Genomic DNA, 27,768 nt, shown 5'->3' with positions numbered 1-27,768 from the left:
ATAGCGATAACCTTTCTGTGTCCGTGAGTAGCCGAGAAAAATACATCTTTCAGATTTAGGGTCTAACTTATCCAATCCAGGCCAAAGGTTGTGGACAAAGCACACACAACCAAAGACCTGAGGAGTAAGAGGAAACGAATCATGATGAGGATGTAAAGTGGAAAAGGGGGATGAACCACCTAGAACTGAGGAAGGAAGCCGATTGGCCAGATAGTTTGCAGTGAGAACTGCATCACCCCAATAAGACTTGGGAACCCGCATTTGGAAAAGAAGAGAGCGAGCTCCATCCAGTAAGGATCGTATTTTCCTTTCGGCAACACCATCTGTTGAAAAGTGTGAGCAAAGGAAGATTGATGAAGGATACCACGAGTGGAAAGGAACTCCTCAAAACCATTGGATTTTGAGAAATATTCCCTGGCATTATCAGTGCGAAGGCATTTAAGAGTAGTTAAATTGGTTAGTAACTTCTGCATGAAAAGTACGAAAAACAGAGAACACTTCTGAACGGTCCTTAAGTAAAGCCAACTGATACGTGAAAAATCATCAATAAATATGACAAAATAGCGATGTCCAAAAACAGAGGTAGTCCGCGAGGGACCCCCTACATCGGAATACACTAAATCAAAGGGGTGAGGAGAGGTCGCGGGTGGGGAGGAGGGGGTCACGGGTGAGGAGGGGTCGCGGGTGGGGAGGAGGGGTCGCGGGTGTGGAGAGGTCGCGCGTGGGAGGGGGGGTCGTGGGTGCGGACGGGTCGCGGGTGAGGAAGGAGCGTGGGGAGGGGGAAGAGGAGTGGGGTTGCTATGGGGGTCCCTAGGGGATCAAAACCCTAGGGCTCTGATACCATGTTGGGAAAAGAATGAGGAGAAGAGATAGTGAGTTGGGAAGTCTCCCCCTCACTTATGTATTTATATATAATGAGAGAAACATACAAATAACCAATATGCCCATAGGCATATACATACACTAACATTTATTAATATCGATGTCAATAAAAGTCTCATCATGCACTAATGAATAAATGAATCATTTACGTAACAAGAAAGAAACCCAAGCGACAGTAGCTCCAACAGCCTCTCTTATACTTTTGAACTTTCCGTATGGTCTTATCAGACGTTCATCTGGCACCAATAGAACCTTAATGCAGACTTCAGAAAATCCCTCTCCCAATGGTACACCATCAACTTCTTTAGTCAGATCTTGGTTCAGAAGAAGGCCCTGTGCCAACACCCTGTTGTGTGATGCTCATCAAGAAAACATCAGCAACATTATAAAAAATGAAAACTTTTAATTTACCAATGAATTATACGAGTGAAAGTATTGACATTGTTTTAGATGGAAACATAAACAACATTTATACTTCAGTGGAGGGATGACCTACGTGACTTGCAGAGGGGGATGGTGCATCTGGCCGTGATGGAGTAGCGTCGTCAGGAACCTAACATTTAATAAGAGATACATTAATCAATACCTAAAATCATAGATTTATAACTTAACATATTAAACATAATTAAAATATTACCTGGTTGCTATTACCAACGAAAGTCGACGGGAAGTTCGCTCACAGTTGTTCCATTCGTGAGAACCTCTCTGCCACCCATGAGCACCTCTCTTTCATCCGTGAGTACCTCTCTTCCATGCGGGTGTACCTCTCTTCCATGCGGGTACCTCTCTTCCATCCTTGAGTACCTCTCTTCCATCCTAGAGCACCTCTCTTCTGCCGTGGCCATCTTCCATGCGGATGTAGCTCTCTTCCATCCGTGAGTACCTCTCTTCCATCCTTGAGTACCTCTCTTTCATCCGTGAGTACCTCTCATCCATCTGTGAGTACCTCTCTTCCATCCTTGAGCACCTCTCTTCTGCCATGGCCATCTTCCTGCCAAGCTGCTAAATAAAATTAAGACAGTAAAAGTTTACTTAAGTTTACTTAAAACAAATGAAATCATTTGGAAGGAAATGCCAAGAAAGAAGGCTCTAAACTCTAGAAGAAAATCATTCAATTAAGACTATCAATTCAATATCAGTGCTTCTACATTTTATTCCAACAAGAAAAAATAGTTGCTGTAGAGAGAAATAGTTGCTGTAGCATCTCTACATTCTAAATTTGGGCACTTCAGTTAGTTGCAAGAATGCGATTGGTACCAATGTTGTCCATCCAACAAAGATGGCATTGATCTTCTAACACGAGTACTTTACCCATTTAGAAGAATCCATGCAAGTACCGAAATCTGAATCGTGTCCAACACGAGTACTTCACCCATTTAGAAGAATCGATGAAACATAGGTAGTAGGATTTCAATTTGCAAACACCTCATTCTCTTTTTGAGGTAACGAGCAAAGATCCTCTCCTTACCCTAAAAAGATAGAAGAACTACTCATTGTATTTGTAACGCAATGAGGCATTCTCACTATTACATACATAATGAGTCCCACATCTGATTTCTCCAAACCAACCATCTGAAAAGCTCAAGTTAGGTTGGCCTTTCAGAAACATGGATTGGGAAAGCCAACCCGATTTTATTTCGAGTTAGGTTAGTGTTGAGAAAAGGGATGTAGTGATGTGGATGACCAATTACTACTGGATGGAGTAGTTGGCAGTCCTACAAGTTCAAGGAAAGGAGTGAGATAGGCTGATTCAAGAGTACTCTGCTACTCTTCCAATTTGAAGGGTTAAAGCAGTTACAAAGGAGTGATGAAATTTCAAGCCTTAAAATCCTCGGGCTTACTCTCGATTAGTAGAAAAGTAGCTGGACGTTTGACCCTTGTTCACAGCTATGAGGTTCATTGTTTAGTACTCAAGGGGAACTTATATTTGATAACATAGCTTTCAGTCATGCCTGTGGTACGAATTTCCTAATCAGACCTGAAACGCAATAACAAATTCCGAATGGGATTTGTGCTCCCGATGGCACTGATCTCAGCACTGATCTAAGGTCAATTTAAGCAGCTCGAATCCCTTCAACAGAATTTAAGCATATATATAACTCATAGAACTGTCCACAATCTATGACCAACAGTGAAGCACAGATGAAAGACAGACAACATCAAAATTACACCGAAAAACATCTAATCTTGTTGCAGATATAAAAGGATTTGTTTCTGCAAGAGGTACATTTGTCACAATAGCTAACGGCCCATGGAGGGAAATTGAAAAAAATAATAATAAGTTCAAGGGAATTTATATGGGTGCAGTTGGATTACATACAAACCACGAATAAAACAATTTGTTGGACCATAAATTAGCAAAAGGAAACTGAGATAAATAACAAGTTCAAGGGAATTTATTAGGGTGTAGCTGAATTGAATACCAACCATTTAAGGCAGTGCAGAAAAATGTAATGACACTAAGGCCATGCCTTTTTTTTTTAAAGATGACAAGTTTCATTAATATCCATAAAGCATTCGGGACTAGTAGTCCCATCCTGCAATACAAAATATTAGTTTGTACTGGGCTGGGCATACCCAAACACAGAATAAAGTGGAAAAAAGTTACATGAACCAACCATTCCTATCCTCAATTCTACTACATATGATTCTAGAGCAACCCCTGGCTCTATACTGGCCCTAACTCATCCCTCAAGCCCCTCATCTAATTCTTCTTGTTAGCATATAGATAGATAAATTCAGCATTCAGATTACTCTCTCCCCATTCCAGTGTCCTTTATCAGTAATCCACGCGATTGTCAACTTCTACCATTCGTCAATACAATCCTTCGATTGGATTACTAGCGTTCCCGCATAACAACAAGGAGCTAGTAATCCCCAGCAAAATGCAATCATGAGGCCTATCACCAGGCCCACAGCAAAAGATTCTCTATTCGTTCGAACCTTACCCAAAATTTCTGAACCACCACTCTGCACCAAAAATCCAAGGAAACAAGCTAGAAAGAGGATTTCTTTAATTCCAGGATAAGGCTCACAATCTCAGACACATAGGCCTCCTCATCAAGACCCAATGCCGAGATCTCCTCATCAGAAGGGGTTTTATCATCTGAAGCTTTCTTTCTGGAGATCATTGCCTCCAATTTTTGAATCCCTATCTCCCTATCCTCCTCCCACCGAAGGCGCCTTGAGGTCCGTTCTTCCTCCAAAAGTTTGATGAATAGAGGATGCTTATACATAGGAGAATGAGATTCTTTAATGTGCCAAAAACAAGTTAGCCTATACAACATTTCAAGCGACCTGATCGCTTCCTTCTTAAAGAGCTTCCAATGCCTCTTTAAGGAATCCCTTGTGGCTTCTCTTTGAGTGGGCGAGAATTTGGAGGCAAGTTTCTCCAGATAGGCCATCGATTTCAGAGACTTTAAGGCCACCTCCATCTCAAGAAGATCCACCGGCAATTTCCTCTTTTTGCCAGCTAGCGGCCTTGAAGAACCAGTACAGGAGGCCGGATCGCTTTGGGCTTCCATCTTAGGATCAAGAACTTGAATCCAGAGCAAGCAAGAAGAAGAACCAGAGAGAATGAACCGCCTCGAAATGAGCTTTCCAAAAACCGCCTCGGGCTAAATATTAGGCGAGGGCCAGATAACCACATTATGAAAAAACTCATGCTATCATGAGGTACCATTAAATGCGCCAAAGCAGCGGTTTCCAAACTGCATTAATTCTTTCAAAAATGAGATTATACCAACTACTCTAAGGCTACCCTCCAATCCTAGAAGAGCAGATGTCCTTCACAATTCTCGAACTACAATCATTACCTTTAAGGGATTGCTTATTAGCAAGACCGCCAAAACCAAGGACACTAAGACCTTGAATTTCCACACGAGAAGAGACAACTATTTGTACAGTAGTTAAATCGGGCAAATCTTTTCAATCTTCTATCGTATCCGTAATGCGACCGACATACGTCATCTTTTGTGACAACCACAAGGAAAGCCCCTAGAAATACTAGAACCAATCCGATGAAAACAACCCAGAGAACCTACCCCTAAGCCAAAAAAGCCACGTGTTCAGATGGGGAGGCTTTTAGGAATCGAGGCCATATTTCCCGAATCATGATTAACCCTGACTTTAGAAAGGTCTACACTCAAGCCTTTGGTCAGAGGTAAACCTAAACCAAGCTTAGGAAAACTTAGATTGGGGCCCAGATGTCCTTTCAAGAGTGGCATGGGAAGGGGGGCCAACGATTTTCCACCGCTTCTCTCAGAAGATTTGAAATTTGAATTCTGAAAGTGGGGTTCCCGTAAAACCTCGGAAGAAGTAATCTGGTTCTCAGTGGGAGTCACCGACGGCCTACTCACTGGGGGGAGATCCGCCAGGAGGGAGGCCTCACACAAATTATCCCAACTGGATGGTTGGAATCCTATGGAATCCTGAATTGAGACTCCAACTGTGTAACAATGGCCAGAAACGTATAGTTTCACAGAGGAAAAAAGCAGCTTCCATCTAGGGGCCTTGATCTTAGCTGATATAAAGCTCATACGCTGGCTATGGATTCCTTCCATTTTCACCTCCACTACCCGTCCAAAGAGGTTTCCCAAGGCTTCAACCGTTATTGTAGCCCACACATGTAATGGAATGCCAAAAAATTTAACCCACAAGGTCTCACACCCCTGGATATAATCTGGAGACCAAAGGGAGAGAGAAGATAATGAATCTCCCCAAGCCGCAGCCCCTAAAGACAAAACCCTCGAGGCCACCTCCCCCGAGTCGAAAATAAAGAGGATTTCATGCTTAGAGAGGAAGCAAGGACAAGGGAGGGTTGGGATATTCCAGGAGTTTTTAGCCCACGTCCAAATATCCTGAAGGGATCCAGACAGATCCTTCCTTTTGCCCACCAAAACAGCCTCTAGAGAATCCATTCTCGTTTTCACCTCCTTTCTAGAAATAGAGAGGGATAGTAATCCATCCTCCCCCGAAGAGGGGGAGATTACTCCGAAGTCAGGCCAAGGGTCAATATCCGGCGATACCGAGTCTCCAGCCCCTGAGATGGGTGGAGCAGAACACGAATCTTTCTCCTTTCTACCTAGATGACACCAGTGACACCCGGATCTCCGTTTAAAATTAACATAGTTGCAGGATGGGCAAAGCCAATCCCCATACCTCCACCGCTGTTTTTTCTTTCTTTCTTTTTCCACTTCGGATCTCCCCCACCGGACGGTAGACTGCAGATGGTGATGCCCTTTTCTTCTGATAGCACCATCGACACCTACCTCTCCATTTGAAATTGTAATAGGCGCAAAGAGCACAGAACCAGTCCCCATGATGCTGATGATGGATCTCGCCCATCTTTTATATCAATCCTCTAATTTTTAGCTCCATTCTTACACCCTCTTTCCTGCTTGCCGCATGTTTTGACAAGAGGAAAAAGGGTTTGACACTAAGGCCATGTTTGGCAGCCATGAAAAAAAAAATTTCATGGAATATTAGTTAACCAAGTGGTGGGATAAGAATAGGGAATTAAGAGAGGGAGAGAACTGAGAAGGCAAGAGTGAATAGATGATAAGAAATGGCTGAAAAATAGGGAACAGAAAAATTTAGCTTGAGTAGAGTCTTTCCCTAATTTCAGTCACTCCGCACCCTCTCCTTATGCCATTTCAATTTTATCCCTTCCTCACCCTCTTGCCACTCTCCCACCACTAGAGAAACTAATATTCCATGAAAAAACTTTTCATGGATGCCAAACATGGCCTAAACAATAACAATTTGAAGGAGGTGAGTTAAAAGGCGAGATTCCAGAATTAATTCTCCCTTTTATCTTTTATGAATACCCTTTTAGTTAAGAGAAATTATGGAGAGGGAATCTTTCCTCCGTAAAATTTTATACTAAGCTCTTCCATTTAATCCTCCCTGTTATTGTTGGATGTTCTACTTTCAACCAGATCAACTTTTAGTTTCGTCCAATGTACGACCCACCTCGGTCTCCAATATGGTAATTGTCGGTCCACCCTTACATATAGTAAATACATCTATGACCCTATCGTGGAGTTTGCCCTCCCCTTCTCCCTCTTTCGCCCCCCTGTGTTGATCTTGTTGTTGATCTTGGGCCACCTCCCTCTCAGTCCCAATCTACTGCGATCAACACCCACTCTATGGTTACTCGATCAAAAGATGGAACTCAGAAGGCTAAGGTTCTCTTATCCACTTGCCATCCTATGGCTTATGTGGCGACTACCGACACTTGCACTGAACCTACATGTTTCTCCCAAGCGTCCAAGAATCCCGAGTGGTATGCAGCAATGGACGATGAATTCAATGCCCTCTTACGAAATAGCATCTGGCAGCTTGTGCTACCCCCACCACGGGTGAATATCGTTGAATGTTAATGGTTGTTTCCAATCAAAAGACATGTTGATGGAACGATTGATTGTTTCAAAGCTCACCCTATTGCTCGCGGGTTCAGTCAACATTAGGGGTAGGGGTGCAACTCGGGTGGGTCGGGTTCATGTTGAGGCCAACCCGAACCCAACCCGAGCAACCATTTACTCAACCCGAACCCGATCCGACCCGAGTTCCAACCCGACGAGGTGCAACCCGACCCAACCCAAGCAGCCCTTTTTGCCAACCCGAACCCGACCCAACCCAACCCGAGATTTTAAGCTTAAAAACTAAAAAAATTATAAAAAATTTCAGATTGAACTCGGGTCGGGTTGCCCAAGCCCTCAACCCGAACCCAACCCGAACTCCACCTGGGTTGAGAAAACCCAACCCGAACCCGACTTGAACTCAACCCAACCCAAGTTTTTTCCGGGTTGAACCCGCCGGGTTCGGGTTGAGCCCACCCGAGTTGCACCCCTAATTAGGGGTGGACATGGTTCCGGTTCAACCAAAAGAACCGAACCGAACCGGCCTATTTGGTTCGGTTCGGTTCGGTTCTAGGATTCGGCAGTTTGGTTCCGGTTCTGGGTTCCTGGAACCGTAAGAAGGCGGTTTGGTTCTGGGTTTGGGATCCTGGAACCGAGAACCGAGTAGGATCATATCCCCCCCCCCCCCCCCCAATCGGATAAAATCACCCCTCCCCGCCAATACAGTTTCCGTGAGAAAAAAAATGCTTTAGACTTTACACTTACTGCTTGAGGATAAATTCACCCCGCTTTAACGTTTTGCTTTGCCTTTTAAAGTTTTAATTGTAAATTATTAAAAACGAATACAATCTCAATTGTTATGTGGAAACTGGAAACCCTAGTTTTCCCCCAAAACGAATAAAATCTTCCCGTCTCCGGCTCTCGTTGTCTTCAACCTTGAGGCTTCTCCTCTCGGCTCTTGTCGTCTTCAACTTCCAGATAACATCAGGTACTCTCGCCCTCTCTCACTCATTCTCTCTCTCCCTCCTCTCTCCTTCCCTCTGTATTGCAACTTGCAAGATCGAACAGATATTTTTGGTCTCTTTTTTTTCTTTTCAAGGGGGGTTAATTTCCTGATCAAAGATGTTTGGTCTTTTTCATATTTTACGAAGACCTGCTGATTGTTAGGGTTTTTTCATCACACATATTTTGTTGTTTTATATTCAAACAGATTTTTTTTTGCATTTTTTCATGCTTATATTTTACAAAGAACCCTTTGATTTTTTGTTTTTTTCATCACACCTCTTTTGGGTTTTTAAGGAGGATGATAATCTGATATTTCCTTGGAGTAATTGATGATAATATGATATTTGGTCTTTTTCATGGTGGTTTTATTAAACTCTATACTGAACAGCCCATGCATTGCATTCCATTCATTCATCCAATAAATGGGAAAAAAATTATAAAATAAAGGTTGGGTAAACCCAGAACCGAACCGATCAAGTTCCGTTCTGGTTCGGTTCGGTTCCAAAGATATATGGTTCGGTTCTGGTTCCAAATTCTGGGAACCGATTGCATATGGTTTGGTTCTGGGTATACCCCGGAACCGAACCAAATCATGTCCACCCCTAGTCAACATGCAGTCTTAAATTATGGCGAGACTTTCAACCCAGCCGTAAGATTGGCTCTCTCCCTTGCTCCCCAATTTGGGCGGTCCTTCCGACAACTTGACGTGCGCAATGCCTTCCTCCATGGAGACCTTCATGAAGAGGTCTATATGTCTCGACAACTTGGATATGGGATCCCAGATTACCATCGTATGTAGGTCGCCTTTGAAAAGCCCTTTATGGTCTGAAGCAAGCTCCTCGGGCCTGGTACAAGCGCTTAAGCAACTATCTTTTCACTTTTGGCTTCATTGGATCTCGTTCAGATTCATCCCGATTCGTCTTTCGTCGCCGAGAGTCATCATTCTACTTTTGGTATATGTAGATGACATTATTGTTGGAAATAATATTGGCTCCATCTCATTTTTTGCATTGATTGGCTCATGAGTTTTACATCAAGGATCTCCGCTAACCAAATTACTTTCTCGATGTTGAGTTTCAACATCTAGCAGATGGCCTTTTTATCTCTCAAGCCAAGTACATTGCAGACTTACCGGCTTGTACTAAAATGGAGGGTGCCAAACCCATTGGTATATTAATGGTTTCCAATTTATCCTTGTCAAGTTTTTCAACCACAACTCTCTCTTGATGCAATAGAATAGAGAAGTACAATTGCTGCACTGCAATACCTGTCTCTTACTCGAGCAGACATCCCTTTTGTGGTTAACAAAGTATGTCAATGTCTTCATCATCCCACTACGGATCATTGGGCCGCAATTAAGGGCATTCTCCACTATTTAAAGGGTACAATCACACGGTTTAATCATTCGACGCTCCCCGTCACCTACCCCACATGCTTTTTCTGATGTTGATTGGGCCATTTACCCGGATGACCACAAATCCACTAGTGGATATTGTACGTTTCTTGACATAATCTTATTTCCTAAAGCTCACACAAGCAACCCACCATTGTCCGATCGAGCTACGGAAGTCACGTGGTTACTTTCTCTTCTATGGGAACTTGGGTTTCATATTCACTAGCCACTTGCCCTTCACTATAGCATCATTAGAGCAATCTCATGGCTAATCCCATTTTTCATGCTCGTACGAAGCATGTAGAGATTGATTATCACTTTGTCTGGGATAAAGTTGTTCGTCATGAACTAACTGTGCATTTCATTCCTAGCACTAACCAACTGGTTGATACACTCAGTAAACCATTAAGCTCTATCCAGTTTAGCCTACTTGAAGACAAGCTAACAAACAGTTCTCGGCCGTTAGACTCGTGAGGGAATATTATGTAACTCACCAACATTGGAGGAAAAAACGAAACCATTTACCAAACCATGTTTCTATCTTTTGGTTGTTATCTTGGTATTTTTGTTGTTTTTTTTTTAAATATCTTGGGAGATACTTTCAAGACTTATTGGTGGTAGATAGTATCCTTTTTTTTAAAAAATTAGAGCGGAAGAAAGTGACAGGGGTGCAACACGAGGACTTCCCAGGAGGTCACCCATCCTAGCACTACTCTCGCCCAAGCACACTTAACTTAGATAGTATCCTTAGATATCCTTGATTGATATCAAGTGAGATGAGGACTCTTGTATAACATCTTATATAAATGGAAACTTCCTATCAAAAAAAAGGTAGAGAATGAAAGTTTTTGATGTAATCGTAACTTACATCATCAAAATCTTTGAAAAAACTCTATTTCACTTGGTAAAACTCAAAGCAGGAAACAAGTTAGAAAAAAATGAAACAAAAACCCATACCTTCTTCTTCCTCTCCTTCAATTGTGGGTTTGCTTTACCTTAAGAAAAATACTAAAGAATAAAAATAAAATAAAAACCCCCCGTAGCTTCTTCTACCACTTCCTTTCCTCCTTCCTCTTCTTCTTCAACAATGGGGACGAAGGTGATCGGAAATATTCAAAAAGGAAGAGGGGGCAGAGGAAGGGGGATATCAAACATGCTCAGACCGGTGCCAGAGATGGTCGGTCAGAAAGGAGACAGAAAGGGTGACCATAAGGTTTGAGGTTTACGGGCATGGAGGATTAGGGTTGTGATGAGGGTGGGCAGAGGGAGGGGAAAATTTTGCAGGCAAGAGAGTTAAGGCGCTTGTGAGATGTCTGTCGGAGGTCATATTTTGACCGCCCGTATAATTGAGCTTTAGTGGTGGTCTAGACAGCCTGTAAATACATAGGCCAGACAAATGTCGTGGGTTTAGGTTATACCGATCATAATCTGGCAGTTTATTTATGGTTGCCGGTAAAGGCACACCCCTTTAGGGGCGGTTATGCCCGGTGATTAACTAGCGGATTTTTTTGGCAGGGTCAACTTTCGCCGAATGAAAGTCATGTGCACTGGCAATCTATTTTGGACCGCCGGTAATTATAGACCTTTAGGGGCAGTTTTTAACGACCGCCTGTAAAAGTACGTTGGTAAATCCTAAATTTCTTGCACTGTGTATGTGTCTAAGTTCATCCGACATGTGTCTACAGCTGTATCCAATGAAGCACCTATACGGGTACGGGGTGCGAGTACGACACGATACAGGTACGTGGATAAGTGATTTAAAAAAAAAAAAAAAAAAAGGATACGGGTACGTTGGGTGTACGTGAATATAATATATTTTTAAATTTTATTATATATTTATAAAAATTAAAAATAAATATTTTGTTAAAAAATTCAAACAATTTAATTGGAAAACAATCAAATAACAATAACGTCACCAAAATCTAATACAAAGTTTTTGGGTTTTTAATTACGGGATATATATATATATATATATATATATATATATATATATATATATATATATATATATATTATAGATATTTTGATATATTCACCCCCCTTCTGTTAATTGGGAAAGCCCCTCTATTGTAAATCTCTAATTTTGGATTTAATTCGAACCGGGTGCACACCCAAGCGCACCCGATATGTACCCAAACCCCCAAACTAGATTTTCGTTTTGTTTGTTGTTTGGGTGCGTACCCAGTAAGCACTCAAAGAGTACCCAAGAGAACCAGCAACCGATACGCGGATACGCACCCAATACGGGTTCGTGGGCCTCCGGAGAGTACCTGTGCTTCCTAGGCTATATCCATGCAGACTCCATAGAAGCCGAAGCTAATTCTTAAGTTGTCATATTCATTGGGTCGAGTCTATTAGAACATCTAGAATTTTGATCATGGTTTTAAATTTCGGCAACGTTTCAGCCGAAATATTTTGGTTTCGGCACAAACCAAAACGAAATTCACATGAAGTCTTGCTTTCTTTACAAGATTTCACCGAAATTTTACCGAAATTTCTCCAAAATTCCAAACGATAATTGAAATTTCATTTTTGGACTCTTTTACAAAATTTCCACCGAAATTTTAAAAATGTACATCGAAATATTATAATTTCTACCGAAATCGCCGAAATTGACTCTGAAATTTTAGATCATTCGGTTGAAATTAAAAAAAAAATAAACGAAATCATAATCATATTTTTACATGATTTCAGCCAAAATTTCGGCCCGAAACCGACACCGAAACCGAAATTTAAAACCTTGATATTTGATAAAATTATGAAACAAGAAGCGAAAATTTCTTATAGTAATCTTAGTTAAGTTCACCTATCAATCTTTATTTGCATCATTTTATTCAGTTCATTTTTTTTCTAGAGGTTGGCATCCTTAGATTGGGAAGCATCTCAATGCTCATGAATATTGAAAGGGGCAGCTCCTCCCAGGGTTGTGGCCTTTGCTTGGACTGTGGTCAGGAAGAATATCAATACGTGAGATCGATTGAAAAGGGGGAAGTTCAATTGGCTTTTTGTTGTTGGAGTGAGGAATCTTTGGACCATCTTCTTGTACATGTGTGCCCTTTCATTCAGGCTTTGGATGATGTTAGAGTGTGTGATATGCCTAAGGGCATAATGGACTTTCTACATATAACTCTACCATAAATATAATAGAGTGAGGGGGAGATCCTCTCAACTCATTATTTTCTCTCTAACTCTTTTCTCTCAACATGGTATCAGAGCCCTAGAGTTAGCGTGCCCTAGGAACCTCCATTGAAGACCTTTTGTCTTCTTCTCTGCGCCGCCGCCACTTGCCTCCATGCCCTAAACCTCGTGACGTTGCTCTCCTTCTCTCTCGCCCCTCTTCCTCGGTCTTCTCCATACCCCCATACCCCGTACCCCGACGGTAGCCCGTAACCCCGTACCCTGATACCCCCGTACCCCAACAGTACCTCGTACCCCAATAGTACCCTGTACCCCACCCCCCCCGGTCAACGGTAAACCACCCCCCCCCCCTCCCCTTTGTTTTTGTTAAATCAAAACCCCAACCCTAACCCTGAATCTAACCCTAGAATTATCTCTCTCTCTCTCTATTGTAGTGCACTCATGCCCTAGATCCCAACTTGGAATTATCTACCTCTCGTATTTGCGGCTCTACTTCTCTATTTCATGGATTTCGTCTGGGATTGTGCTTTCGATTTATGGACTTCGTGGTGCCGCGTTTAGTGCTCTTCTCTATTTGCCCCATTTTTTTATTTCTAGTTCCTTTTATGTACCTCGCCAGTGTCAAGGTTGTTATCTCCCTTGTTGTTTGACATTATGGATCCCGTGATTGAGAATGCATCGACAGGAGTGGTTCATGTAGTCAGTACGGTACCTTCTTCGACTTCTTCTTCGCGTGCGATCTCGGTGGAAGGTTCCTTCCCACGATGACCAGTGTCAAGCTACATGGGGCAAACTATGTTACTTGGAACGCCATAATACAGACCTATCTTGTTGCTCTTGGCAAGGCCCATATTATTCGTCGTGACCCACCTCCTAAAATTGATTCCACATATGATCGGTGGGAACAGGAGGACACTCTAGTTCGTTCTCTACTTTGGCAGAGTATGGTTCCTCACATCTCTGGCCCTCTGATGCTTCTTCCTACCACCAAACAGATATGGGATCAGATCACTCTTCTCTATTCTGGAGAAGCCAACATTATTCGTATCTGTTCCACGTACTCAGAGTGGATCCGTCTTCGGCGTGGTGATCTTTCACTTGCCACTCACTACAGCCAGTTTGTAGCTCTCTGCCAGCAGCTTGATGTCTTCATGCCTCTCACAACCGATCTCAATGTCGATGCTCGCCAGAGGGATCAGATTCGGGTTGTGCAGTACTTAGAGAGTTTGGATCCGGAGTACTCATCTCCGTCAGCAGATTATTGGATCAGGCAATATTCCTTCCCTCACCAAGGTTTACTCCCGTGTACAAGAGTGCTCTCCTAGTGATTCTTTCTCCCCCGTCCCAGTCGATGGCTCAGGTCTTGCGGCCTATGATAGCAATAGTCGCCCCAGTCTTGGTGGTGCCTCCTTTGGCTGTGGTCGTAGCCGTGGAGGACAGGGAGGTGGCCGTGGCTGGTTGTTTTGCACTCACTGTCAGACATGGTTTTAGATTTCGACCGAAACGAAATATTTCGATTTCGACACAAACCGAAACAAAATTCACATGCGTTTCTTTACAAGATTTTAGCGAAAATTTTACCGAAATTTCGATGAAATTCAGAAATGTCGCCGAAATTTTGGTTGAAATTTCATTTTTGTATTTTTTTACAAAATTTCCACCGAAATATTCAAAATGTACACCGAAATGTTATAATTTCCACCGAAATAGCTGAAATTTCAACCGAAATAGCGAACTTAACATCGAAATTTCGGTCAAAATTTAAAAAAATAAACGAAATCATAATCATATTTTTACATGATTTCGGCCTGAACCCGAAACATTTCGGTTTCGGTGGTGGCTGAAACCGACACTGAAACCGAAATTTAAAACCTTGCTGTTGGAGAGAGGGAAATCACATCGATATCTGTTACATGCTTCATCCCGAGCTTCGTCAGGCTCGCTCAGCCCACTTGAGTGCTACTGGTTCTTCCGACACACCACGACCCACTACTTCTGCCACTACACCAGCTGATGATTCATACACCCTCTCTCATGCTGACTATAAAGAGTTTCAGCGCCTTCGTCTCGGTGCCTGTCTACCTACTACAGGGTTTGCCCACCCAAGTAGCTCACCCACCACTATTCTTTCGAGCTCTGGGTCATGGATCATTGATTCGGGAGCCTCAAACCACACTACCGGTAACACTTCTCTCTTGTCCTCGTTTCAGTCCTTCCCCTCTAGTTTTCAATCTATGACACTAGCTGATGGGTCTACTACTCACATCACCGATGTTGGTACTGTGTCTCCTCACCCCAGTCTTACCTTATCCTCAGTCTTGTGTGTTCCTAAATCTCCTTTTATTTTACTTTCGGTTAGTCAAATTACTAAAAGTCTTCATTGCTCTATCTCTTTTTATCCGTCTTATTGTGTTTTTCAGGATCTCTTGACCGAGAAGACGATTGGATCGGGCCGTGAGGTGGATGGGCTGTATCATCTGGGTTGTTGACCGCCTACTGTCCTGCATAGTTCCGTGGATGCCTATCAGTGGCACTGTCGTCTTGGTCATCCAGGCACTCTATCATCTTTTCAGTGCGAGTCGTGTGAACTCGGGAAGCACCGCCGTGTGTCATTTCCTTCCCGAGTCGTTAATAGAGTCTCTAGTCCATTTCAATTAGTTCATTCTGATGTATGGGAACCCTCTAGAGTCGCGTCTGCAACTGGGTTCAAGTATTTCATTGTCTTTATTGATGACTATTCTCGCATTACATGGTTGTATTTACTTAAAGATCGTTTTGAGGTCCTCTTTGCCTTTCGCAAGTTTCATGCTGAAATTCAAAATCAATACAATTGCAATATCAGATGTCTACGCACTGATAATGCTAGAGAATTTGTATCTGTTTCACATGGTTTTCAGGATTATTTATCAACCCTTGGCATCCTTCATCAGACCTACTGTGCTTACACCTCTCAGCAGAATGGTGTTGCTGAGAGGCAGCTCTGTTACTTACTCGAGGTCACTCGCACCCTACACTTTCAAATGCGGGTACCTAAGCAGTATTGGTGTGAGGTTGTCCGTACTACCTGTTATTTGGCTAATTGCCTTCCTTCTTCCCTCCTTCATGGGGAATCGCCCTTCATGGTGTTACATCATGGCAAGGAGCCATTTCCACTTACCCCTTGTGTTTTTGGATGTGTTTGTTTTGTACACCACCTAGGTCCGGGTAGTTCGTTGTTACAGTCCTCGTCCTCGTCGATGGTTTGTGTCTGCTGACGTTACATTTTTTGAGTCTAAGCCATTCTTCACTTAGAGCTCTGAGTATCGTACCTCTCTTCCAAACTCAGAGCTCGCTCTTCCTCTACCGCTCCTACCAAATTCACTCGTGATTCCGTTTATTCCTCATTCTATTCATGTGGCTCCTTCACCAGCTCCTGAGACTGTGCCCACTCATGTGGCACCGCAGCACCTCCAGTTACTACGAAGCAATATCAACACACCGGCAAAAGATTGATCCCACGCCACCTCCAGCCGATCTGTCATCCTCTCAGGCGATGATCCCAGCATCTTCTTCTCAGGTATCCACTCATCCCACCTCTAATGAGATTTCGGACTCCCCTATTGCTTCCCGCACTCGTTCTCATTCTACCGCACATCCTATCTCTAATTGTGTTTCATATGATAATCTCTCACCCTCCTTCAAAAGCTTTGTATCTTCTTTGTCTTTTATCTCCTTACCGCAGACTATGGCTGAGGCTCTCGCCCATCCTGGCTGGCGTGAGGCCATGGACCTGGAAATGGGTGCACTTCACACCAATGAGACTTGAGATCCGGTTCCTTTACCGTCTGGTGCTCGCCCCGTTGGTTATCGATGAGTGTTCTCCATTAAATACTTATCAGATGGCACTATTGAGCGCTTGAAAGCGCGTCTGGTTACAAAAGGGTATACTAAAACATTTGGTGTTGACTACACTGAGACGTTTTCTCCGGTTGCAAAGATTCCATCTGTTCGAGTTCTTCCTACTCTGGCAGTAAATGTGATTGAGCCCTCCATCAGTTAGATGTGAAGAATGCGTTTTTTCATGGGGATCTCACAGAGGAGGTGTATATGGAGCAACCATCAGGGTATGTTGCTCATGGTATGTTGCTCAGGGGGAGATGTCCTCTGTGTGCCATCTACGGAAATCTCTCTATGGACTCAAACAATCTCCTCATGCATGATTTGGAAGGTTCAACGAGGCAATCATGCGCTTTGGCATGAAATAATGTGCAGTGGACCACTCAGTGTTCAATCATCACTCTTCAGAAGGTTGCATTTTGTTGATCGTGAATGTTGACGACATCATCATCACACGAAGCAACTCAAGAGGATACAGAAATTGAAAACCTTCTTACAGAAACAATTTTCCACTAAGGATCTGGGTTGTCTTAGATACTTCCTTAGAATAGAAGTAGCACGCTCTTCTAAAAGGCTTTCTCTATCACAAAGGAAGTATGTCTTGGACCTACTGGAAGAGAGAGGCAATCTGAGGTCAAGCCAGCATCTATACCCATGGATCCTAATGTGAAACTAGTTCTAGAAGGTGATATATTGGAGGACCCTGGTAGATATAGAAGACTAGTGGGTAAACTCATATATCTTACAGTTACCCGACCAGACATATCATATGTTGTAGGGGTAGTCAATCAGTACATGAGCTCCCCTCATACCTCTCACTGGGCTGCAGTTGTTCAAATCCTTAAGTACCTAAAGGGCGCTCCAAGAAAGGGTTTAATGTTCAAAAGGCATGGCCATATGAAAATTGAAGGATTCTCTGATGCAAATTGGGCTGGATCTCCTGCAGATAGGAGGTCAACTACGGGTTATTGTACCTTTGTAGGCGGTAACCTAGTGTCATGGAGAAGCAAGAAGCAAGAAGCAAGATGTCATAGCCAATACAGTGCAGAAGCAGAATACATAGCAATGGCACATACGAGCACTAAACTCATTTGGTTGCGCTCACTTCAATCTGAGATTGGCTTTGGTCCCTCTTCTCCTTCGCAGTTGTATTGTGATATTAAAGCAGCGATACACATTGCTACCAATCCAGTGTTCAATGAGCGCACAAAACACATTGAAGTGGACCGTCCTTTTATTCGTCAAAGAATTCAGAAAGGGGATATAAGAACTGAGTTTACTCGTTCAGTGGATCAGTTGACTGGCATGTTTACAAAGTCATTGAAAAAGTCTAAATTGAGTGATATTTGTAACAAGCTAGGAATGTATGATATATACATTCCAGTTTGAGGGGGAGTGTTAGAATGTGTGATATGCCTAACTAAGGGACTTTGTACATGTAACTCTAATATAAATATAATAGAGTGAGGGGGAGATCCTCTCAACTCATTATTTTCTCGCTAACTCTTTTCTCTCAACAGATGAGAACAATTTGCTTTTTTGGTCTTAAGTGGGGCCTCCAAGGGTCTATTAAGTCGATAATACTCGAATGGAGTGCGGGTCCATTTGGAGATGATGGTAGAGCCATGTGGAAACTTGTCCCTGTCACTTTGATTTGGCACTTATGGAAGGAAAGGAATAACCGTATTTTTAGAGGTGTAAATCGTAGTTGGGAAAGAATGCCTTTGAAGTCAAATCGCATAGCGTGGAGTGGTATTGGGAAGGATTGTCCAAGTTACAGCTTAAGGGTCGGCTTAAGAAATTTGAAGACTATTATAACCTTCAAAAAGAAGAAGAAGCAGCCCATCGAGCCTAAGTGGAACCCTCCAGCAAATGGTTGAATCAAATTGAACTTTGATGGCAACTCCAAAGGAAATCCAAGTCATGCAGGGATTGGTGGATTATTCAGGGACTCTAGGGGATCCACTCTTCTGTCCTACTCCGGTCCGTCAGGCATTTGCAACTCTAATGAAGCGGAAGCCCGTGCACTGTTATGGGGTTTGAGGTGGTTTGCAATTCATGGGTGTGGCCATTTAATAATAGAAGGCGATTCATCTAATGTTATATCTTTGGCCACCAACAAAACCATAGGTCCTTGGGCGATTGCGGGCATTGTAGCAAAAAGTAGGGACCTCGTCACATCCTTATCGCCAAAGTTTCAGCATATGCGTCGGTCGGCTAATGAAGAAGGCAAATTCGCTAAATATGAGCGGAAAGAGATGATATCGTTATTATTCGGGTGGATCACGTTTTTGAGTTGAGGATTATCTAGAGGGTTTTGCAGTCTTTTTTCTTTATTAAGGGTAGTTAATTCTGTAGTTGGTCTTTATGTATTCTATTACACTAGTGAGACACCTTGTCCCTCTGCTGTAATAGTTTTTCATTGCAATAAAATTGTTACCTTTCAAAAGGAAAAAAAAAAACTCATTTTTCAGCAAGATCTAGCAGGTTACTGTAATTCCAAGTCAAAAGAAGACAAATGTGACATTCATATCTGACTATGAAAGTATAATAATGTATAATTCCTACTTAGCTTCTTACATCCCTTCAATCATTCCATCCTTGTTGCTGAAAATTGCACATTCTCTTCCTAACCTTTCTCTTTGGATCTAGTAGCAAGCCACCAACAAAGTTGAAGTTTATGAGGTGATGATCGATTCAAGAAAAAATACAGCTTCTTATCTTCTTTTCAAGAAGGCATCTTTTAACCACTTCCCAGAAAAACGTTATGTTGAGTATCAATAAGCATTGATGTTGCAGACAGGATCTTTGTTTGACACAACTGAGACCCACTATGTCAATGGGTTGGCCAATTAGATAACATGATTAGTGAACATGTGTGTCACATATACGATGAGCAAGATTGGCATCAAAAGCTCATGGCGATAACAATCACCATAGTAGAACCCATTTAAAAGCAAGGTTAGCAACTAATCAAGCCCTTGAATGAGAAATCATTTATGGAAACAGTGGGGAGGTTTAATTAGTTCAGAGAATGTCCAAACACCAATACAAGACCAAAGCCAAGATTAGCACAACAAGGGGGGTATCCGAGTTTGAATTTTCACACCCATGTAAGTATCAGACATAATGAAACTACCAAAGAGCTCTTCCCATGAAGAAATAAAGCTTCATCAATTAAACTTTCTCTAAGTTCTTTTTCTGTTTTCTTTCTTTTTTCCCCTCATTCTATGGAATACTTTATTTCTTACTAATATATTTCGCCCATGTCTCTCACAGAAACAAAAAGGATACAAGAAAATTTTTGGGTGGCTTGTTCTGAAATTTGATCCAGAAAAATGACATGCACTTTACCCTTTTATCACATAAAAATAACAAAGAAACCCATACTTAGCAAACAACCAATTAAAAAAGGAAAAAGAAACCAATGTTCATTGCTACTAAATAACCATACCTCCATCTTAAGAAATTCATTTTCAGCCTGAACAGAAATAACTTCCTGCAGGCAAGCCAAACCCATTCAACCAAAATGAAAATCATGACTTCGTAAAATCCTTGAGTGAAACAAAAAAGTAACCTTATGCAGATCATCGTCTACCACAGCTACTTGCGGTGCATAAATATCTATAATATCCTTCAACTTACGCTTCTCACTGCATTGAGGACACTGCAAAAGACAAATATAAAAGTGAAGAAATAGTAGTAGATATCTTTCCCTAGAAAAAGAAGAAATAATCAACCAAGCAAAGATATTTAAACAAGAAAACAAATACCTTCCCAATGTTGTTTCTTCACCGTCGAATCCAACTCTCTATGCAATATCTACCATATAAGTGTCCACAAAGAAGAGAACTGCAATCCTCAAATATGAAAATCAGCCAATCAGAATTAGATTTTTTTTCTTTGGTAGGTGAGCTGAGATAGAACCTGAGACGAAAAAAATTATTAGTTTCATTGAAGTAAAAGGAAAGAAGAAACTACTTGGAGAAGGCTATTCAATTCAAGGAGAATGAGGAAGAGAAGAAGATGGAAGGAGGAGGAAATAACGAAAAGGAGGATAGAGGAATTTTTTTTTTTTGTGTGTGTGTGTGTGTAGTGGGTGGCGTGGGTTTCGGGGGGGGGGGGGGGGGGGTGGTGGTGTCTAAACCGACTTCCATAAGGCTTCTTTATATATACTCGAACGAAAGAATTACAAGTATACCATCACTATAATGGACCCGATTGTAAGTCCTAACTAAACATGAACAACATATATAAAACCAATGTAAGACTAGTTGAACTATCATATCTCTTAACACCTCCCCCTCCAGTTCGTGCATAGATATCATACATCCCCACCTTAAAACAAATATTACGAGGCTGACTACAACCAAGCACCTTCGTAACTATATCTGCCAACTGATCTATAGATCTTGCATAGTGTAAAATGACAATCTACATCGATGCGCTTAGCTCTCATGGAATATTGGATTCATAGCAGCATAAATAGTTCTCTGGCTATCATAGAGCATAGTCTTTGGCTTGCCAACCAAAAAACCCATCGATTTGGCAATTCTTTGACCACATAGACTCACATTCTAAACGAGCAACCCAAGTATTGCATTTTAAGAAATCGTTCTGTTTTTAAATATTCCTTTAACTTAAAGTCATCCTTAACCCATTGTCCTATCACCACTTGTTTCAAATATTATTTTTTTAACAACAACAAAAATTATTCAAATAACTAAACCTTACTAGAATGAGTGAGATGGCCATAATACAATCAAAACCAAAGCAAAACAACATTAGAAAATTTAACCGAACTACAAAGGTATTTGAATACCCACTACCAAGCGATCTTGACCGACACATCCCTTAACTAATACATTTTCAACCTCATTTTCCTTTCATAATACAGGATGAAATGATACATCCATGGAAGCACAAATAATGCTTCTTTTACTTCTTCCTCAAACTTCCATATTTTGGTTAAGGCCATTTTTTTCTTGAAAGATATTTAGTTAAGATTGCGAAACAAAATCCCATCTACCTTGAATTTGCATCAGTCCTCTATCAAGTGTAGGTTTCTATAAATATAGGTAATGGATTTGACAATTATCTCCACACTTTGTTTGATGTCATTGACAATGATTACTTGAATCTGGTTAAGCCACCTCACAATTACAATGTTGTGAAAGAAATAAGTCTTCTTGTTCTCTTTCCATAAACCATTTAACTCGATGCACCTTGACCTCTTCTTTAAGGCTCCTTCCATTGATTGTAACTCATGTTGAAAGATCTACATCTATCTCTTTTTTATCTATATCAAAACTCACTTCTAAAATTTTATTTTTCTTTTCCTTAACAAGCGATACTGGTACAAGAAGAACCCGACTTGGTATTGTTAACAAAAGAGAGGCAAAACAAAGTGAAGTTGATATGGATCAACCCCTTCTTCTTGCACCAAAGCATTCTTGTTTCCATTCTTTTATATTATACTTAAAAAGATTTAGCTTGACAACCAAAATAGGTCCACGCAATCATCCCCAAGAAGAGGTCCACTATGCATGGTCTAAAAACTTTGGTTCCTCTAAACACATTGGTGGTCCCCATTGTCGCAACTTCAAATATCATCTTTAGACGAGTTTTTTTGAAGACCAAAATTGAGCAACCCAACCCAAGTACAAACACCTAAGGGAGGCATAAACTAGTCCTCTTGATAGTTTGACCGTGTGACTAGATCCAATACCAGCTCTGAGAGAGCATTCTAGAATATACCTAAAAATGAGCAATCTAACCTTAGCATTAGAAACCTATCTAGGTGACAGGTACTCTAGATTGTCGGATCATGTAAATTGAGGCTTGTTCCTACCTCTGAATCTAATAGTTGGTCCCTTCCAACAAATTTAAAAAGATGCGCTCACATTACAAGTTATTTCGAGATTCCACCCTTTGCGTGGCATCAAAGGCAACTAAATTGTCCGGCTATGGATCAAAAGATCCACATATGGATCTACCCTTAAATTCAAATTGTAGGGTCCATAGACACCCATCAGCCAATGGAGTTAAACATCAAAAATAAAGTTTAAATACCATTTTTTCATCTTCCTTTTAAACCACATTAGGGAGGAGAATATGGAAGTTATTCCTAAAGGGTTGCCACTTTTAGTCCGCAAAAGCTAGTTCATTCATGTGGATATTTCAGCAAGGTGCCACAACAACTCCAACAGTGAGATCTTTCATGTTTTCGAACACGAGGATAGCTGTGCAAAGGTTTCGACCCCCGCTGGCCATAAAATCGGACTACCAAACGCATGACGACATGTGGAAACACCCGCGGGGGCAGGGCAAAACCACTCAGTCAATCACAATGACGAGTGTCATCGATCGTAACAAAACGATGAGTCGTGCCGCCGACTGGGAAAGGGACCCACGGGGCAAGAGACCTTTGCCCGAGTGACACCTAGCGTCGATTGCCTCTATTTGACTTGAGTGTCGAAGGGTTCCCCCTTGAGTTCCCACTCCGGTTGTCCCTAGAGCTCATGTGACTCGAGGATCATCCGTCTCCCAATATATCGGAACCAAGCAGAAGGCAGGACCCATTACATCAGAGAAATTTGCACTTTCATCCAGATTTCAGCCGCATCAGATTGGCGCCCACTGTGGGGCCAACAGCGTCCTTACTGTAAAAAAAGGGCCAAATACCAGCACCCAAAGACTAACACATTGGGAGGCCAAAGGTAGCAGTTGAACTTCTTGGCGATTCCTCCCCTCTCCCGTCGTTCGAGTCTTCGTTATCAACCTCACTCCGTCTGAACAGCATGACATCCGCTATTCGAACATGCGATAGAGGCATCCAAGCCACCCCGGACTCTGCGACACACACCAGAAACGATGGCACCTGAAGACCATTCCCACATAGCAAATAGCTACACGCTGACACTCAGACGTAGAAGCGTTGTCCCGGCGAATGCATCACACGGGCTTGCACATGGAGAGCTTGGCCCGCATTCTTCACCGGATGGGAAAAGTGGAGGAACGGGAGCATTCCAAGCAAGACACTCAGGCTCATCACGAGTGTTACTACACCCCTCCAGCCCATCATACGGTCCCCTCCAAGGTGGAGCCGATGACCACCATTTCACCTCTCGGATTTTAGAGACCCCAATCCTTAGAGATCTCAGGTTGCCACTCCTCGGCCCGTACAGTAGTTCTACGGACCCGAGGGAGCACCTGGACGCTTTAAAAGCTACAACGGCCATTGGCGAAGCGGAAGATGTCATCATGTGTCGAGCCATCTCCATCAGCTAGGCATGCTGTTCGTCGATCATTTTAACCAGCCAAGAACATCTGAGGGCTTCATTCTCCTTGATGAACCTTAGGCAGCAAAAGGGAGAAGCCCTGAAGAGTTATGTCACCCGATACAGTGCCAAAGCCCTTGAAATCAGGGAACTGATACGGGAAACCGTCATATTAACATTCGAAGAAGGCCTAGAGCCATTGTCACTGCTCCAGCAGTCATTACGAAAAAAGCCCGCCAAGGACAAGAATGACATCCGCAAGGGAGTTGACAATTACATTGGCCATGAGGAGCACCAGCTTGCGCAAGAAGAAGCGAGGACAGACACCGCTCCCACCCCCCACCCCAACAACGCTAGGAAACCAAGAAGAACTAGGAGTGGCTCGATACAGACGAGGCGGCCAACCGCGCCGAGAGCACGAAGTAACTGGCCGGCCCAAAGGTCACACCCCACTATACACCTCCCGGGAAAACGTCCTCTGGGAGATGGACAGAGAGAACCTCGTTCAATGGATATCGAGACACTGTTCAGGAGGGCAAAGGGTGGACAAGAGCCGATATTGCCAGTTCCACCATGGCTACGGAAACGACACGGAAAGCTGCCAACAGCTGAAAGACTAGATCGAAGAACTAATCAAACTAGAGTAACTCCAGAAGCACGCGATGGTGAATTCCTGTGGTTGATTGCGACGTTAGCGTTCATAAACAACACAAAGCGACCTCGAATCCGACTCCGCATTTGAGTGCGAAGAGCGCTCCTGCACAGTCCAACTCCCTCGGGCACCTCGGCTCATCTCCCGCACAACGATGCAATCATGTGGCCAACCGCAATGTGTGCCCATTTGCCCCGTGGCACCTCCAAGGCTCGTGCGAAGCTCGACATTACTAAGAATCAACAAAGGTGTTTTTCTTCACAACTCCTCAACCACCGCTTGCTGTAACTTGCTCGTGTTGCACAAGGAAGAATCGTCTGTGTTACAGCCTCCCTGCATGCCATGGCTCGGTTGAGTGCTTTTACACCTATCCTCTGCGTTATAGCCTCCTCGCGTGCCCATGGCCTGACTGAGTGCTTCTATACGCATCCTCCGCGCTATAGCCTCCTTGCGTCCCATGGCCCTACTGAGTGCTCTACACGCATCCCCTGTGTTACAGCCTCCCCACATGCCATGGCCCGGCTAAGTGCTTTACATGCGTCCCCCTGCATTACAGCCTCCCCATGTGCCCATGACCTGGTTGAGCGCTTCACAGGCATCCTCTGAATTTCATCCTATGCGTTACAGCCTCCCCACGTGCCCACAGTCCAGTTGCGTGCTTTCACATGCATCCTCTGCATTATAGCCTCCTCGTGAGCCATGGCCCAACTGAGTGCTTTACACGCATCCCCTATGTTACAGCCTCCCTGCGTGCCCATGGCCCGGTTGAGTGCTCTTACACATCTCCTGCAGCCTTCCTGCGTGCCCATGGCCTGGCTGAGCGCTTTGCACACATCCTCTACATTACAGCCTCCCCACGTGCTCATGGCTCAGCTGACTGCTTTACACGCATCTTGCGTTACAGCCAACCCGCATACCCATGGCCCGGCTGAGTGATTTACAAGCACCCTCTTCGTTACAGCCTCCTCGCGTACCCATAGCCTAGCTGAGTAATTTGCACGCATCCTCTATGTTACAGCCTCCCAGCGTGTGCATGGCCCGGCAGAGTGCTTCACACGCATACCTCCTGCGTTATAACCTCGCCGAGACAAGGGATCTAGCACGCACCTCTCGCGTCGTAGTCCCACCGAGTCGAGTGATTCACACGCATCCCTCGCGTCACACCCTCGCCGAGTCGGACACTCTCACTCGCAACACTTTCAAGTGAACCCCACTTAACTCGGCTTCTCGGCGTGATGACATCTATTATAAATGAATGTGTCACTGCAAGGCATCCACCTTACTCCAAATGCAAGTGATCGAACCAGAGTGCCGCACAGTGCACTCCAGCATCCGGCTTCGTGTCAACTGCAATATTCGCCAGCAGGCTCACCCCTTATCAGATTTTGCCTTGTTTATTTGATACAGTTGTTTTACGATACAATAGTTAACCCCGGAATAGGACACAACACGCCCTACAGCTAGCCCCGACCTGTCTGGAACACTTCTTCTTGCCCCGTGCCACGAGCAAGCCTACCCCTCTAAGTATATCCACGCGGCCAGCTCCGACTCACTCAGGACATTCCACTCAGCGCCCCCTGGCAGCCCTTGAGAACAGTGCTGCCGGAAGGCGAACACTTTGGCATACAAGATCCCAACATTGCCCCACCCCCATTGGGACAGTGCCTCTCTCTAGTCACTATCAGCGGTCAATTGCCCCCTGATACGTCACATCATGGGCCTGGCATTTTCGGCAGCCGTACCCGTTCACACACACACACACCCCAAGTGCATGTATCCTCCCCAGAACCCTCTGTATTCAGCTCTCATCGTGTGGCCTCGTATCTGACTTGGGTGGTGAAGGGTTCCCCGGAGTTCCCACTCCAGGTGTACCTAACCCTCTGTCTGTGAGCGCAGGTGACTCGAGGATCGGCCATCTCTCTATCGATCCGAACCAGGCAGAAGGCGGGACCCAGCACATCAGAGCCGTTCACACACTCGTCCAGATTTGAGTCACATTAACCCCAAAGTCTGTGAACTTCTATAATCTCATTGATGCACAAGAAAAGACATAAACATAGAGGGTACATTTGTTACACGTATAACAATTCGGGGGTTAAATTCAGGTTGAGGAGAATCCAAATTTCCACTCCACATGCCCGCGCCCAAAGAGTCGATGAGGAGGGAATCCAGGAATGAGCTTGGAGGGAATCCAGGAATGAGCTTCATTCTACAGCCCAACAGATTATTTGTGTTTCATATTGAATGATTTCAGAAATGAGGAAAAACACCTAACGAAAAGTGCGGGGTGAGATTTTTTTTTTTTTTTTTTTTTTATTTGGCGTGGGGGGGGGGGGGGGGGGGGGGGGGGGCGTGTTTGAACGCACCAGATACGATGAGGACGTTGGGAGGACCAGGGTTCCATGCAAATGAGGCAAGATGTAATATCAGAGTCCTTCCCATCCACAGTAGAGATTGCCATTCTCTTCTGCGAAGAAGAACCCGCTATAGAATCTCCAGCCCTCTTATTCTGCGAAGAACCCGCTAAGGAATCAACATTATCTTCTCCTCCTCTGCCTTCTGCTTCGTCTGCATTAGGTAAAATCCCACGAGAAGATGCATCTTCCTCTTCTCCTTCTTCTTCTTCTTGTCCTTGTTCCTCTTCACCATCTTCCTCTCCCTCTTCCTCCTCCTCTTCTTCCCCGTCTACTTCTTCCCCTTCTTCTTCATCTTCCTCGTATTCCTCTTCTTGGTAGTCGTCTTCGTCCAGAAGAATATGTGAAGGCTTACTACCGCTCTCCATGGAAGAAGCAAACAAGAGAGGGGAGAGGGTTTCAAAAACAAGTGTTAGGGGATTTTGATCATTTCTCACCGTTGCCTTCCGGGAAATGATATCACCACTACCGTATTTTGATGATCGCACTCCTCACATTATTAAAAAGTACGGTATGGCCCGCAACATAGGATGATCCAAACCGTCTATCAGATGGGCCATAGCTTAAATTGGTTGTGCCTCAAAAAAACGTTTCCATAGGTTGATCCTAACCCTCTGATCTATAGAGGGTTAGAATCAACCCTCTAATATTTAGCACTCTACAGATAGGAGGGTTAAGGTCAACCTATGGAAATGATTTTTTGGGCACAACCTATTTAGGCTGTGCCCATCTGATGGACGGTTTGGATCATCCTATGGTGCGGGCC

At 43.5% G+C, this 27,768-nt stretch overlaps 2 protein-coding genes across 6 annotated transcripts; one reads left to right on the top strand and one right to left on the bottom strand.

Annotated features, from left to right (window-relative positions):
• Positions 1-926: 926 nt before the first annotated feature.
• On the bottom strand, positions 927-27,377 carry LOC143854997 (uncharacterized). Of its 5 annotated transcripts, none has more exons than XM_077365154.1 (7): positions 26,955-27,377; positions 20,430-20,583; positions 20,234-20,323; positions 20,111-20,155; positions 1,520-1,881; positions 1,375-1,435; positions 927-1,228 (listed from the first exon to the last, which is right to left on the bottom strand). In XM_077365154.1, the coding sequence occupies exons 1-2, from the start codon at positions 27,368-27,370 to the stop codon at positions 20,448-20,450; spliced, it is 552 nt and encodes a 183-aa protein (XP_077221269.1). In that variant the 5' UTR covers positions 27,371-27,377; the 3' UTR covers positions 927-1,228; positions 1,375-1,435; positions 1,520-1,881; positions 20,111-20,155; positions 20,234-20,323; positions 20,430-20,447. The 5 variants fall into 5 exon arrangements, with proteins under 5 accessions (XP_077221269.1, XP_077221268.1, XP_077221266.1 ...); XM_077365153.1 differs by having other exon boundaries at positions 1,379-1,435; XM_077365151.1 differs by having other exon boundaries at positions 927-1,435.
• Positions 13,545-14,105, top strand: LOC143853906 (uncharacterized). Its single transcript, XM_077363603.1, has one exon. It carries the CDS (start codon positions 13,545-13,547, stop codon positions 14,103-14,105), a length of 561 nt encoding a protein of 186 aa, XP_077219718.1.
• Positions 27,378-27,768: the final 391 nt, after the last annotated feature.

The sequence above is a fragment of the Tasmannia lanceolata genome, unplaced genomic scaffold, assembly GCF_043159265.1.
Source record: "Tasmannia lanceolata isolate RefF3 unplaced genomic scaffold, GAP_Taslan_0.1 ptg000020l, whole genome shotgun sequence".
Classification (NCBI taxonomy): domain Eukaryota; kingdom Viridiplantae; phylum Streptophyta; class Magnoliopsida; order Canellales; family Winteraceae; genus Tasmannia; species Tasmannia lanceolata.
The sequence above is the reverse complement of the archived record's forward strand: the minus strand, read 5'-3'. Positions and strand labels throughout refer to the sequence as shown.

Excerpts from the sequence above, each read along its gene's own strand:
- LOC143853906 (XM_077363603.1), top strand. The coding sequence starts at position 13,545 with ATGACCAGTGTCAAGCTACATGGGGCAAACTATGTTACTTGGAACGCC.
- LOC143854997 (XM_077365151.1), bottom strand. The coding sequence starts at position 27,370 with ATGGAGAGCGGTAGTAAGCCTTCACATATTCTTCTGGACGAAGACGAC. Across the intron at positions 20,584-26,954 it reads CAACGTCCTCATCGTATCTG|GTTCTATCTCAGCTCACCTA; the intron begins GTGCGTTCAAAC and ends TTTTCGTCTCAG.